The sequence below is a fragment of the Sinohyriopsis cumingii genome, chromosome 12, assembly GCF_028554795.1.
Source record: "Sinohyriopsis cumingii isolate HCF-2022 chromosome 12, ASM2855479v2, whole genome shotgun sequence".
Taxonomy (NCBI): Eukaryota; Metazoa; Mollusca; class Bivalvia; order Unionida; family Unionidae; genus Sinohyriopsis; species Sinohyriopsis cumingii.
The window spans coordinates 90,394,159-90,408,686 of NC_142972.1; the positions used below are offsets into that span (position 1 = coordinate 90,394,159).

Consider the following 14,528-nt stretch of genomic DNA (forward strand, 5'->3'; position numbering starts at 1 on the left):
TTCTCTTAAATAATCGCTTCGTCGGAATGAACTTCTTTAATGCCGCTAATTGCTCTCGCGCTAATCTAGCAGAATGAGGTTCTCCAACTGTGCTAGTTTTCCGGCTCATCTTATTTTCAAAGATATTGTTTTATTGTGAAATAAAATTAATATCCGCAGTCCGAATTTGCAATCACAAACAAATTTTACAATACCCCCCCCCCCAAAAAAAAATGCTGTTTTTTTTATGTCCGAAAATGCACTTCGGGTCGAATTTTCGTGGATTAATTTGCGCAGGAAGGTTTATTTTTGTTTTCTGAGGCTTCTACGGAGAAAGTTTGTTTGGGAGGGTTATTTTAGTCTGTGCCACCTGGTCTGTACGACTTCCCTGCTGCTTGAATGTAATCACTGTGTCTTTGTGTCTAAGTTCAGTGGGCAATTCATTCCACGTTGCTGGGCCCTGGTATGCAAAAGAACACTGTCCATATGACTTTGTTTTCATAGTGGGAAAATTGAGTATACGATTGTCAGAAGAGGAACATAAGTATCTTGCTGGTGTGTACACATGGGTGAGGTCAGATAGGTATGTTGGACTAGAGTCAGACAGTGAAACGTAGTACAGAGAACAAATTTTGTGTTTGATTCTGGATCAAATGGATAGCCAGTGTAGGGTACAGAGCAGCGGGGAGGTGTGCTCTGATCGTGGTACTTTAAGTATGATCCGCGTGGCTGTGTTTTGAAGTTAATGGAGCAGATATTGATATGAACCAGACAGAATTGAGTTACAATAGTCCAGTCTTGAAAGTACTAATGAAATCACAAGTGTTTTAGCGGCATCAACTGAAAGATATTTGCGAATGAAGCTGATGCGTCTCAGCTCAAGATATGCTGCCTTGCATATGTTCATGACATGTTGGTGCAATGTGAGAGTACTGTCCAGAGTAACACCTAGGTTTTGTACTGATTGTGTGAATTTAATGTTGGTGTTGCTGATGTTTATTCTTTGTGTTGTGATCAGAATGGCCTCAGTTTTATCATCATTCATCTGCAGCTTGTTACATGTCATCCATGATTTCACATCAGAAATGCACCTCTCTACGCCTTGGATGGTAGCATCAATTTCAGTTGGGTGGCTAGATTTGTATATTTCGGTGTCATCAGCGTACAATTGGTGAGACACAGGATGATGATCTATGACACTTGAGAGTGGCTGAGTGTATAGATTCAAAGATCCAAGAACAGACCCCTGTGGAACACCACAACAGAGATCAACTGGGCTGGAGTGTATTCCATTTGCAGACACGATTTATGTCCCATTGACCAAGTAGGACTCGAACCACAATAAGGCTGTATCATGAATGCCAAATACATACTGGAGACGGTGAAGTAATATATCATGGTCTGTTGTGTCAAATGCTGCAGATAAGTCAAGGAGGGTGAGGACTAATCTTTCCACTATCCAACGCAGAGAGCATATCATTAACTACTTTTAGAAGAGTAATTTCAATACTGTGGCAAGGGCGATATGCAGATTGTACATTGCTAAAAAGGCTGTTTGAATTCAGATGAGATACAAGCTGGGATAGAACAACCTTTTCAAAGATTTTTTGTATGAACAGGAGATTAGAAACTGGGCAGTAGTTCTTTAACTCGTTATAGTGTAATGTTGGTTTCTTCAGCAGAGGCTTTACAATGGTAGTTTTGAAAAATGATGGGAATTCCCCGGATGAGAGAGAGGTATTAATAACATCAGTTAATGAAGGCAATACTGGATCTAAGCACTCAAGCAGCAGTGATATTGGAATTGGATCAAGTTCACATGACTTTGGTGCACTCTTCATCAGGATTGTATGTACGAAATCCGTAGAGACAGGTTCAAATGCTGCTAATGGTTGCCGCTCAGATTCTGTATCCCAACTGTATGGGACGTCGAGTCGGTTGAAATTGTGGTGTCAAGCTTATCTGTAATGGTTTGTACTTTGTCATGGAAGTAATTTGCAAACAGATCCGGAAGGTCGACTGGAGAGAAAGTAGTTGGAAGTGGTGTAGATTTGTTCCTTGACATTAGCTTGTTAGTAATCTTGAAGAGCTCTTTGCAGCTGGAACATTGCATGATCTTAGTAGTGCAATGGGCTGATTTCACTGCATGGACTATATTTGTGACATTCTTCTTAGCAGCTTTATAGATTTGCTTATGAATAGTGAGTCTGGTGGAAAGCCAAAGCCTCCCCATAGCTGCCAACCCTCAGGAATTTGGTGTGAATTTTACGACTTTTTCAGCGATTCAAGGATTCACGCCGTAAGCTAAAAATTCACGAATTTTCCAATCCTCAATTATTTTAAATCTTAATAAAATAACCGATTTCCCGTTAAGCACTAGTCGTGATATTCGCAGTTGCCGAAATGGTCTGGTACTGCTGGTCACCACATTAGTAGATCTACAGCCGATTATTACATTTGGCCCGGTAGCAAGCATTTTAGCCTATTTTAATCATTATGTATAAGAGTAGTTTTTCAAATGCTTTAGAGAGAAACTGGGGCCTGACCGGAAATTTGCACCGCGCATGCGTCAAAACACTGATTTTAGTTACTGTTCAGCATCGCATGTAAGATCTTGAAAATGTCTTCACCAAGGAAAAAGAATTGTATTACTCAAAAAGTGATGTTTAATTTGGAATATATCAAAAATTGGCCGTGCATTCTGCCATTAAACATTGATATTCATTCATACTTTTTGCACTCAGTGTGCCATAACAGAGACGATGTGAGGAAGAATGTTGGTTGCAAAAAACACACAGAAGTTGGGAAAATTAAGAATTCGCATATTTCAGCTCTGGAATATTTTAAACCATTGGCGGAAGACCTGCAGGCTACCAACGCTGAAGCATTATTTGTGAGTTTTCTTGTCGAACACAATCTACCTTTATCAGCTGGAGACCATGCTAAACATTTGTTCTGACAGACGTTCCCGGACTCGAAAATCACTTCCATATTTTCCCGTGGAAGAACAAAAAATGCTGCAGCTCCTGTGCATTCCTCACAGCAACAGTGACAACGAAAGAGTATTTTCTTTAGTGAGGAAAAATAAGACAGACTTTAGGGCCTCCTTAGCTGCAGAAAATTTGTCAGCAATTTTAGTCCCCAAGAAGTCGGAACTGTTTAGAAAACAAATTTACGATCAAGCAGTTGAGGAAGTTCAAGTCTGCCACATTATCATGTCTTGATAAATAAATATTTCTGCATATATGTAGTGTTTTATTTTTATTTTGCAAACTTGATATAGTATAGTATTGATGGTCGGAGTGGATGGAGTTATTGTCATGGTATTTTTCACGAATTCATGTCCAAATTCACGACTTTTTATCCCTATTTTCACTAATTGTGAGCCTGGAAGGTTGGCAGCTATGCCTCTCAGCTTTATGGCGGTCTCTTTTAGCAGTGCGAAGCTGGTACCTAACACTGTATACCATTGAGAACACTTTTGAATTGATACTCTGCACTTGGTAGCTGGTGCATGTTTGTCAAGCAGTGAACGCAGTCAGGTATCGAGTTGTTGTGTGGTAGGAGGTAAGCAAATTGTTAGGTTAGCTTGGATGTCATGCATTAGTTTGGTTCTATTTATCATACAGAGGTTTCTCTTAGTAGCAGATAAAGGTGGAGGGTTAGGGTCTGATACATCAAGATGGCATATAATGCAGAGGTGATCTGATGCAAGGTCATGGGATACCAGGGAGGACCGTAGAATGTTATCGTCAGGTCTGTGAAGAACCCAGTCTAAAATGTGACCATATTTATGGGTAGGTTGATTAACTGACTGTTTGAGGTTGAAAACATTAATGGAATCTGAGTTTTGATGTATTTGGGTTTCCGGGACAGTCAGAGTGAAAGTTGAAATCTCCAAGAATAATCAGGCTGCCACCTATCAAATTTCTGTTGTCCAGGAGATTCGGAAACTGCTCCAAAAAGAGAGTCAGCCAGCTTGTTTTTTCTACTAGGAGGAGGGTGGTATAGGCAGAAACAATGGACTGACCTTTTCTCCAGTGTGAGTGTGGTTTGGACTAGTTCAAATGATGTGTGGTCGAAATTGAATGTTGTGGTGTGTTTAAGATGTTTTATCCTGGAGTTCTTTGTGATGACAGCAATTCCACTTCCGCGAGAATTACGGGTGAACGACTTAATGGAGTAACCAGTGGGTGTTAGATCCGCCCACTTGGGCTCATCGCCTGATGTTTGTAGCTGTGTTTCTGTCAGGAAAAAGACGTCATTATTCTGGTCGTTAATAAAATTAACTATTTCTGTGTTTTTCCTGTGGTCCTACTGACTGGGCATTGAATAATGCAATACGCAGAGGTATCTCCTGGATAGTTGACACAAAAGTTGACGAATTAATAGGGATTTGAATTAGGTTATCTAAAGTAATGGTCAAATTTGTTTAAAAATTGTTGAGTCGAAATAAGGGAGATAACTGGAATTCTTCCTGTTCTACGCCGGCCAGCTTTGAAACGTTTCTTTTTTCACTTCTGTTTACATTTCGGTAATGATGAATGTAGTCCCAGTTCATTTAGTCTTGAGCACAGTGTGTGGAGAGCCAAGGAGTGATCATTTAAAGCAATTAATGAGGGTCCATCATAGCATAAACGGGTTGAAAGGTGAGTATCACATGATGGCGGTTTGTTCAAAAACAGTGGAGCAAGACAGCTGAGAAAAAGTCTAATTGTTCTCATTTCCAAAACAAGGAGATGAAGAAACATGTACGAACTGAACAGCCCGTACATAATGAACACAATAATGTAGATTAAAACAGGCAACAAGCACAAATATCATGAAAACGGCAATAAAAATGGAACAGCTGCTTCAAGCCGGTTAAGCGATAGTGGCCATCTTGTCTTGTTAATGGCAGTGAACCATAACGGAGAGCGCTTTTGACCACTTGGTAACTCGGGGCCTCCCAATAATAAAGTCTTTATGAAGGCAAGATATTATTGTCATGCTGTTATAGTTTCATTTCCCTGCTAGTTCAGTGACTGATGGTAAAAATACTGCACCTGAATGAGTCAGCTCATTTCATTGATGAATTGCAAGGGTTTGATATCTGATTCAAGATGAAATAATACAAATTAAAACACTCTTCATGTTTCATAGATGTTAATAAAAGGAATAGAAATTTATGCTTCATTAAAAGTACCTAAAAATACCTGATTCATTTTAAATACTACATGTGAAACAAATCAGGTACTTTTAAATACATTTTGTGATGTGTACCTAAAAATATAGCGAGTAACAAATACAATTCATGATGCTGTGTGGAAAGAACTATAGTGTCATGGTGTTTACTAGTGAGACACTGGCTATTACAAATGCATCCCCTGTAAAGCCTTTGGCTAGAAACTCGTTCATTTATTCATTTATGTGCCTTTAAGAAATGTTTACAATATATGTTTTGGAGTTGATGCAAGTGATGAACCATGCATTGATGAGATCGGTTGATTAAATTTTTACCATCACAATTTTGTCTTCTATATACTTTAGCACAACCCTAGTGGAAGCAGTGCTGATAAAGATTTTATTTGGATTTAATGATTAGAAAAAATTTGTGAAATTGAGTATTTTTTTTTCATTGCATGCCTGTTTCATTCACAAATGATAATGATGTGATTTCGATGTTTTTTTGTTGTTGTGTGTCAGACATGTTCAATGTAAACTAAAGTTCTGGTTATGACTTTATTGAGAGGTGAGTTCTCCCGATAACCTAGCCGAAAGAGGGCATGGGTTTACTGTCAGCTTTGTGCTCACCCTTGATGTGTAAACCATGTTTGTGGCAACCTCATAGACTTGCACTGCTCCGGTGGCCTAGTGGTTAGAGCGTCCGCCTCGGATGCGGGAGGTCGTAGGTTCGTTCCCTGGCCGAGTCATACCAAAGACTTAAAAAAACGTTACTAACAGCTGCCTCGCTTGGCGCTCGGCATTAAGAGGTTAGTGTTAGGACTGGTCGGCCTGGTGTCAGGATAATGTGACTGGGTGGGACATCATGCTACATGTTTGCGGCATGATGCCCCAGTGCTAGACATCACTATAAACTGCCACATTGCAGACATCATGGTGATATGACTGAAAAATTTTTAAAGCTACGTTAAAAACAAAGACCCAAATCCAAATCCAAATCATACACTTGCTTTAAAATTATGTCATCAACTGGGTCAATAGTGTTCATTGACAGTGACAGTGAGTTGCGATTAAGAAATATTGAAATAAGATTTGAATATGTACTATAATTCAGATCAGAGAAAACATATTGCAAATGCCAAATTTAGCTGATGTTATATTAGACCAACAAGATTTTTTTGCACAATTGGGAAGCGTGCTATCACAGGTTTCTCCCTGAATTGAGTGCCTGTGTTTTTCCACCAATGGTTTCTGACATTACTTTAGAATTAAAAGTATTAAATGAAGGACAACAACCTTATTATGTTAATGTTTCTTCATTACATCATAAAGCAGTTCAGCAAAGTAAAGTTAAATTTTTTATCTCGCAATTGAAACAACTTGCCAATTTATGAATTTTCATTAGTTGCACTTGCTTCCTGTGATAATCTTGCATTTTGGTCTTGTCTGATTCAGATATTGTGGAAGGTTATTTCAATAAACAGCCAAATGCACTTTAAAAAGAAGGAATATCATCCTGGAAAATTTGTTGAGGCTTTCTTGTAGTAATACAGCTATTTGTAATGTTTATTCTAGTGAGGCCAATCTAGTTATTACCGGTGGAAATCCGGATGTAAACCTGTGGCATAGGCATCGTTTTCTAAAGCAGCCATGTCATTTTTTCTCATGACACAGTGTGACACAACCCAAACCAAGGTTAAAAGTTCGCATCTGGGAAATGTAATTTGATTGCAGTTTACACTTGTGTAACTTTCTTTTACCATTCTACTATTAATTTCAGAAATTATGCTTCTTTTCTTTGTAGCTTAAATACCAGTTTACTCAAATATGGGGTACTGTACAACTATATTTTACATTTCAGAGATGATGATGCAGACTATCACAGTGACCCCACTCTTACAGGCCAAGTAAGAGCTGGGGTGAACTTGCAAGTGAGTAATAATTATGTAAGCAAGTTGCAAAAAAGCTGAATCACTTAACACATTAACCCCTGATCCAAACAGACATTCCCCTGCAGCATACTTGCAGAGATCACCTACAGCAGTGTTAACCTTACCAGTGCCTGTATCCCTGAGACTTGATGAGAGCACTTGGCTTGCAGATTTTTATAGAGGGGGTTACTTGCAATAACTTTGTTAATATTTTATTTGTATTCGTTTAATTAAGCTGAAATTTGGTACAGCAGTTCTCAATAGAATTACATACATAATGGTATAAATTTCATGCTACATGCAGAAATAAAAGTGAAAACAAATGATGTATTTGCCAATTTGCTTCTGTTGCCATGAATAATCCATAAAATCCATTATGAATTTACACAGAATTATTAACATATTCAACACATGAAATGATTCTTTTTTATGTACACAGAAATTCCACTTGTCATCTCTTGCAAACTTAACATCCTGTGAATACTGTACACAGATGGGCATATTTCCTTGCTCTTTACTTACTTTTCTTCCTTATAATTCTCACTGAAATTTTAAAAATTAATAAAACACTTAACAAACCTTGAATTATGAACACTCATGCTAATAAAATTCATTTTCCAAACATTTTTTAACGATTCTTCAAAAGAACTAACGGTCCAAAAAATTAAATTCATTTACATCAGGGTCTAAATCCGTTGTTGGTCCCATGTATGGCGTCCTGTCAATGTGTGTTTTGTCATTTACGATCGATCGATCAGCTCTTTTCCTATTTTCTTCTTCTTCTCCATCCTCTTTAACATTCGCATTCTCATCACTACCGCTGTTATCTCCAGTAGCTATTTTGATGTCACTATCAATCTCGTCTGATTAAAATCCTGAAAATTCTCCGTCAGAGTCTGCCAAGTAAACTTCTGCTCCCAGTGGCTTATTTTCCTTAATTTGCATCATTTTGAGATCTATATATTTTCACTATTCCTGCTATCAAAGTCAAATTTTTTTCTCTTTCTTTAGCAATGTTCACTCTATATATGTAAGTTAAAATTGTATTGGTTAAACTGCCTGCATAATTAGGAAGTGGCTTCAAATCAACCAATGGTTTGCGCCAATTTAACTCGTGTGGGATACAGGCCTAGACAAATACTGCCACTCAAACTTGGCGCACAGGATAGAAGCTGGGTAAACAAGGCCACGTTATCGAGGCACTCGGGAGATGAGGGAGGTAAAGTACGATAAATTATCGAGGCAGCAGGGGTTAATGTGTTAATAATGCTTGGCTAGTAAATTTTCGTTTCATCCACTTATCCCAAAATGTCAATCTCTTGCCTAGGTTGGATAAGCGGTATGCATTTTAGTCCATATTAAAAAGGAAAGAAACCTATTTATTTCTTTAAAGGGCTTATTTGTTTACTTTTTAAATGTCAATATATCTTGTTTACTTTTTTCTCTAATATGACAGCACTAGTACTTGTACCAAGAATGGAAAAAAAAACCTGGAATTCAGAACCTTCCAACTTCTTCTTTCAAGACTTGGTCATTTGATAGAAGAAAGTCACTTGCCCCAAGTCTGTTCCTTTAATTAACACAGAAGTTTATGTCTGTTCTCCATTAATGCACAGCAATTACATTTCAGAAAGTGGTTTTCCATACTGGGCTAGGGTTTGGACTTTAGTAAAGAGAGCTCTCGTTTTACTTTATTTTTTCATTTAGTTCTCATTTTGTTTTAAAATGACCTTTTCTAGAGTAGTGTCAGCAACTTTAGCTTCATTGATTTTCTACACCCGGTTTACAAGGTCCAAAACGGCAGTTAGACTTGCTTCATTTAATCATGAATGCGTTAGTTCCAGATACCCTGACTGAATTTCCAACCAGTGCCAGTTTGGGATATTGTTTGCAAGAAATGCAAAACATTTCCTTAAAGTCTGTGAATTCAAGCCATGGTTTAACATCTGTCTCGTCATATTTGATATTTTTTGTAGGAAATGCATTTTGAAAGCTATTTCTGAATAGATCCGAAAACACCAAATCCCATGTGATCTGTCATTAACATACTGCCTAGTTGTGTTAGAAACATTGTTTTTCATTGGCTATTTGGCTCGCGCATGAGCAGAAGGTTAAAAGTTGGAGTTATTTATTTTTGCTAAATGGAGCCATTATATTTGTATCGAGACCACTCTTTATTCCAAATCCCCATATTATCCTATCATATAATAAAAGGTCGCATCATCAGATTAAAACTTTAGAGTTCTGTGACATAGTGTTTGAATTTTTAAAATTGTTTTCCCTTTATCATTAAAATGTCTTGATTTTCTGATTGTATCACATGTGCAGCATTATTTGTTGCACAACATTAATCCGTTAATTCTGAGAAATGCAGCCATGCATTTTATATTAGTTCTTGACTGAGGTTATGGGTACCTCTGCTACTAACTGAATTTAGAGTGAAACAATTATGATAACAGTTTATAATAGTATTAATTAAAATACCTCCATCATGCACCATCAGCTATCATTATTTTTGCTTCTGTTGATGAGAGCAAAATAAATTTTTAAAAATTGTCTATTTGTATACCACCATTTTGTTAGCCATCATCTTCACCTACCTTGAAGCAGCTATTTGTAATTTAGCAAAGTTAAGAGCAACAAAATGCATCATTAAGAACATATTAGAGACAAAATAACATATAATCAAAGGCTAGAAAAATATGCCTTTAAAAGTTTGCAAACTTTAAGACCCTGAAATATTAGGTCACTTGTATAACTCGTATCCACCAAACTTTGTACTATTTATTCTCTTGTATAGTTGCAACAAAGACACTGTGAATAAAATAATAGCTCACATATAATAAGCAATGCTATTATTACACATATACAGCTCATAATAAAGGTTCATAGTTCTGAAACGACAAGCCATAAAATGTACTGAATTCTGTGTCCACAGAGTTATGTGAAATTCATTGGTTCACATGGGGACCTTTTCTGTGGCACTCAAATAGTTCTCTAAACATCACCACTGGGGCACATGACAATACCTTACATCATTAAAACATGAACAGAAATCGCCATTTGACCACAAGCACTTGTGTGTTTGGTAACATGTGTTACTCCAGACAAAAACAGTCTTCAACATCGGAGTCTCAAAATTTGTGCAATGCTTCTGCCAGTCTAGGAATTCCTTAGGAAAGTAGTTAAACATTCCACCTTTTGGAATGCTGTGCCAAAATATTATGGATAGTATTGGAGAGAATGATGATCACTGTCAAAGGAACCAAAACTCTGATTTGGATAACATCCTTTTTTTTAGCTGTTCTTCTAGTATATTCTCTCCTGCTCAAACTATGGCACCTTCCTTCATGCATGTTTACAGAACCATACATACCATATAATTTTTGTGAACTCTTTCAAAGACATTTTACATAATTGGTATATCAGGACATTCAAGTCTTTGAAACTCATTCTGTATTATTGGACTTGTAAAAGGACATTTAGAATTACACCTCTCACTCGATAACTCGTGCACAATGGGATCCCAAAACATAGACTGCTCTATATGTGAGGGTGTGAGTTACCGAGGGACCTAAACAAATCTGATAAACATTGAGAAAACTGCGTGGGGTGGGTGGGTAGGGACTTGGTTGTTTGATGCAGAATCCTTGTTTTGCAAGCATGTCGATAATAATTGTTAATAAAGCACATTTTCTAATGAAGTTGTTTGTTTCAATGCATGAATTACATTTAGTTTCAAATTGTCCAACATCTAAAAGATCGTTAACTTTATTCGAACTGTTTTCAACAACCATCACATGTACGTGAAAACATTAGTGTATTATGTCACTGCTTTTTGATTCATTGATTAGTCTGGTTCATTGAGTGGTATGTAATAGTGTAGTGTGAAGCATGGGGTCTATGAAGCAGGGAACCAGACTAACTGTTGATACACTATCTAACAAAGTTCTTTTTTCCCCCAAAACTAGCAACATTTATTTTGTGAGACAATTGTCAATGTCGAAACTCAATTTTTGTATTGTTCAGTTAGTACAATATTGATGCCATGATTTCATTTCGAGTAATAGTGAAAATGCTTAAGGATATCTCTAAGTGCCAATTCAGGAATTCTTTGAAACTTGTTTGCCCACATAGGTCCATATCAGTGAAACAAAGCTCTTTAGTTTATGAAGTATTAATTTCACTTGGTTGCCTTGCTGTCTATGATCAGTTATGAATGAGTCTTTAAGTACACAATAGCATTTGTAACAGTGATCAATTGATCAACTGACATAAGATCAGCTCCACTAGATCTTAAGCATGTAGGATTTACATGACTTTAACTTTTCTTTTATTCAACCTCAAGGATATCATAATTCAAAAAGGAGGCCAGTTTTTTATTCAGCAATACAACAAATACTTCTGCAAGTCAGAAATCAAAATGGTTGGCGATTTAATTAGGTTCTCAGAGAAACGCTCGTGGACATAGTTGTTACGGTAGATTGACACATTTTACCTTTAAATACATATTGAATTTATGATGATTACACTTAAAAGGAAATTAAAGATAAAACTAAAATAATTTGTCTAATGTCAAATTGGTCATATAATACAAAGTTAAATATTTAAAGGAACTTGGATTATTGACAATTAAATCCCAAATAGACCTAAAAGTTATACCACAAATCCAAAGGTATGGAGTGTTCTGAATGATTTCCAGTATTGAATGTGCTACTGTGCCAATAGTCTTGGATGATGAACATAAGTACATGTACTTATCTTAATTTCGATAATTTTTATTTGAAGGCACTGAAGTTTTGTCAAGTTTATGCTATTTCAGAAATACAGAGATTTCTTGTTTAAAGCAAAAGACTTTCATGTCCATTGGACCGAAAAAGACTTTTTAAAAGCAAAATCTCTAATGGAAATGAACCAGAGTGGCATGGTTCATTGTAATTTCATCGCACTGAAGGGGCAGATGGATGAAAACTTGTCACCTGATGCCATGAAGATTAAATCGACCCCAAATGCAGGGGGCAGCTCTGTGGTATCAGAAACAATGGCATTTACAGTACTTCATGAGTCTTTCCAGGCCAGATTGATAAAGGTACATAGTTTCTGTATCACTGTTCCTCTTTATCTCTTATTTCTTGTCTATGTTATGCAATTTGTTGTTTTAATCTTGATGCCTCTATGTTTGTCTATCTCCCTTGTTGATATTCAAAACTGTTAAGACTCTATGGTCTTAAACTAAGTAACAAAAAAGTGAAAACCAACAAGTCTTGTAAAGTTTAAAAATATAATTTATTTCCCTAATGTACTCTTATGTATATTTAATTTTCATTGTTAGATTCTTTTTAAATTCATTAGATGATGTGGTTTATGTAAAATTATGCCTTTTCCTTGATTTTGGACATTATCTACCTCACCAAGATAACTGGTAGTTTTTAAAATTCTGTAAACGACTATGCATAGTTTATATTTCACTGCGAGTGCATGTTAAATCTTAGGATTATTATCTTAGTATGAGTCATGAACACTATGTTTATCATGTTCTTTATTATAATTTGATTAATAGATCTGGTTATAACTTAAATTGTTATAGACATTAACTTTTAGCCCTCATCAGGATTATTATTTTGTGTTATTTTTTATATATATAATATTGTTTACTGGAACAATTATTTATTCCTGTGAAAACATCTGGGCAGAAATCATTGTTGTGTTCAGTAGTTTGATTTGGGTGAAATTATTTAATTCAAATTATTCTTTTCTGGAAATACAAAGTGCTCTAACATTCTTGGAAAGAGACATGAACTTGGAAATAGAGTGAATTCAAACAAGGAAACCTTGGATTATATTATTTTTCAAAAAAGACTGTTGGCACATAATTACAATTCAGGCAATTGGTACTTTAGTATATTGGAGACTACAGGCACATCAGAACCTTCAGTGTTGGACATTATGTGGAATACCATTACAATTTATTCAAAACTATATTCATTTGGACTTGAATTGGTCATTCTAGGATTATTTGGGATTTAATTTACAATACCTTACATTCTTTGTACATCTTCACTATGTATTCAAGGAAAGTTGATTAGTTGTTGAATTTACAGATCTTGTTGCTTCTCACTCTTTTTTATTACTTATTTTAAGACCATAGAGTCGTAATAATACAAAGTGAAAAATTGAAAATGAATTATAGGATGGTGAGTTCAATCCGAAATAGCAATAAATGTTCTATCAAAAGTATTGAGTAATCCAAATGAGATCCAGCGTGTTACGAATTAAGTTGAATCTATTGTACTAATGTGCCCATAGCATTGATGAATCACAATGATTTAATCCTAATGTATTTAAATCACTTTACAGTAATTTCGAAACAGCTGTTAAATGCAAACCTGAGCACTTTATAATTCCAATGAATAATTGAATTAAATAAAATCCTCCAGCTGGAACACATATTATTCTGGAGACTGATTATTATGCTAGGAATACATAATTTCCATCAAATCATCTCTCGTATAGAAAGCTAGGATGCAACAGCTAAAATAGAAAGACGGTCAACGATTCATTTATATACTCAAACTTATAAACAATGACAGGTAAATTATCCAATAGCCAATCAGGAATTAGCCTTTTTGTTTTGAGAAAACATGTGACCTGGAATTGCATCATAATTTTTATATAAATAAGAGTACATATATCTTCATTGAAGCTTCTGTGTTTATGAATATGTCCTCATCTTAAATTACAATCATAAAGGATAGTAGTATTTAATATTGTAATTAGTAAATGACTCTTACAATTAATAAACATGAAATTTAACACACATGGTGTAAATATATACAACAACTACATGTGACAAAATACTGATGATAGCTCTGATATTGAAGGAATATGTTCATATATCACATCCAATGTCTTATCTCTTTATATTTCTGTGACTTTTTAATGACAGTTTCAAAACCACACAATACGGGGAAAAACATGGATCCATGTCTTCTATTTTACACCAGGATAGCTCTTGATGAATAGAATTCCATAGAAGACTGGAACACAATTTAGTCTTTGATAAGTTCTTGTATTCTTATTGTGACCTAAGATGTGGCATGCCTTTAAATTTAAACCTCTAAGTGGGATGGCAGAAAGGGGGATAATCAATACTAATTTACTACACTGAGTCAAAAAACTGTGAAAACAGTCTTTACCTAATTCATGTTGATGGAATTAAATTTTCCCATTTTTGTTTATATTCTAAAAACAGAAATTGTCCCAGCTTGCATTGTCTTTGTGCAAGCTTTTCTTATGGCAGTAGCATGAAGGCCTTCTCAAATTAAGCAATTGAAAGCAATTTGTGGACAAAAACAGTTGCAGTCCTGCCAACCCTTATGATTTTGCCATAAGTCTTACGAAAATTACCCTTAAAATTTGGACTTACGGAATTAAAGTATAAACTACGGAAAAATG

At 35.8% G+C, this 14,528-nt stretch overlaps 1 protein-coding gene across 4 annotated transcripts in view; it reads left to right on the forward strand.

Annotated features, from left to right (window-relative positions):
- LOC149786952 (AAC-rich mRNA AAC4 protein-like) overlaps positions 1-14,528 on the forward strand; it is a 71,673-nt gene that overhangs the window by 15,260 nt on the left and 41,885 nt on the right. For 2 of the 4 annotated variants that reach the window (XM_089977500.1, XM_089977501.1), the window contains exons 2-3: positions 7,004-7,088; positions 11,896-12,162. In XM_089977500.1, the coding sequence (XP_089833626.1) occupies positions 7,004-7,088; positions 11,896-12,162 (352 nt within the window). Of the gene's footprint in view, positions 1-7,003; positions 7,089-11,861; positions 12,163-14,528 lie in introns of all 4 variants that reach the window. The other 2 variants (XM_089977502.1, XM_089977503.1) reach the window with 2 other exon arrangements.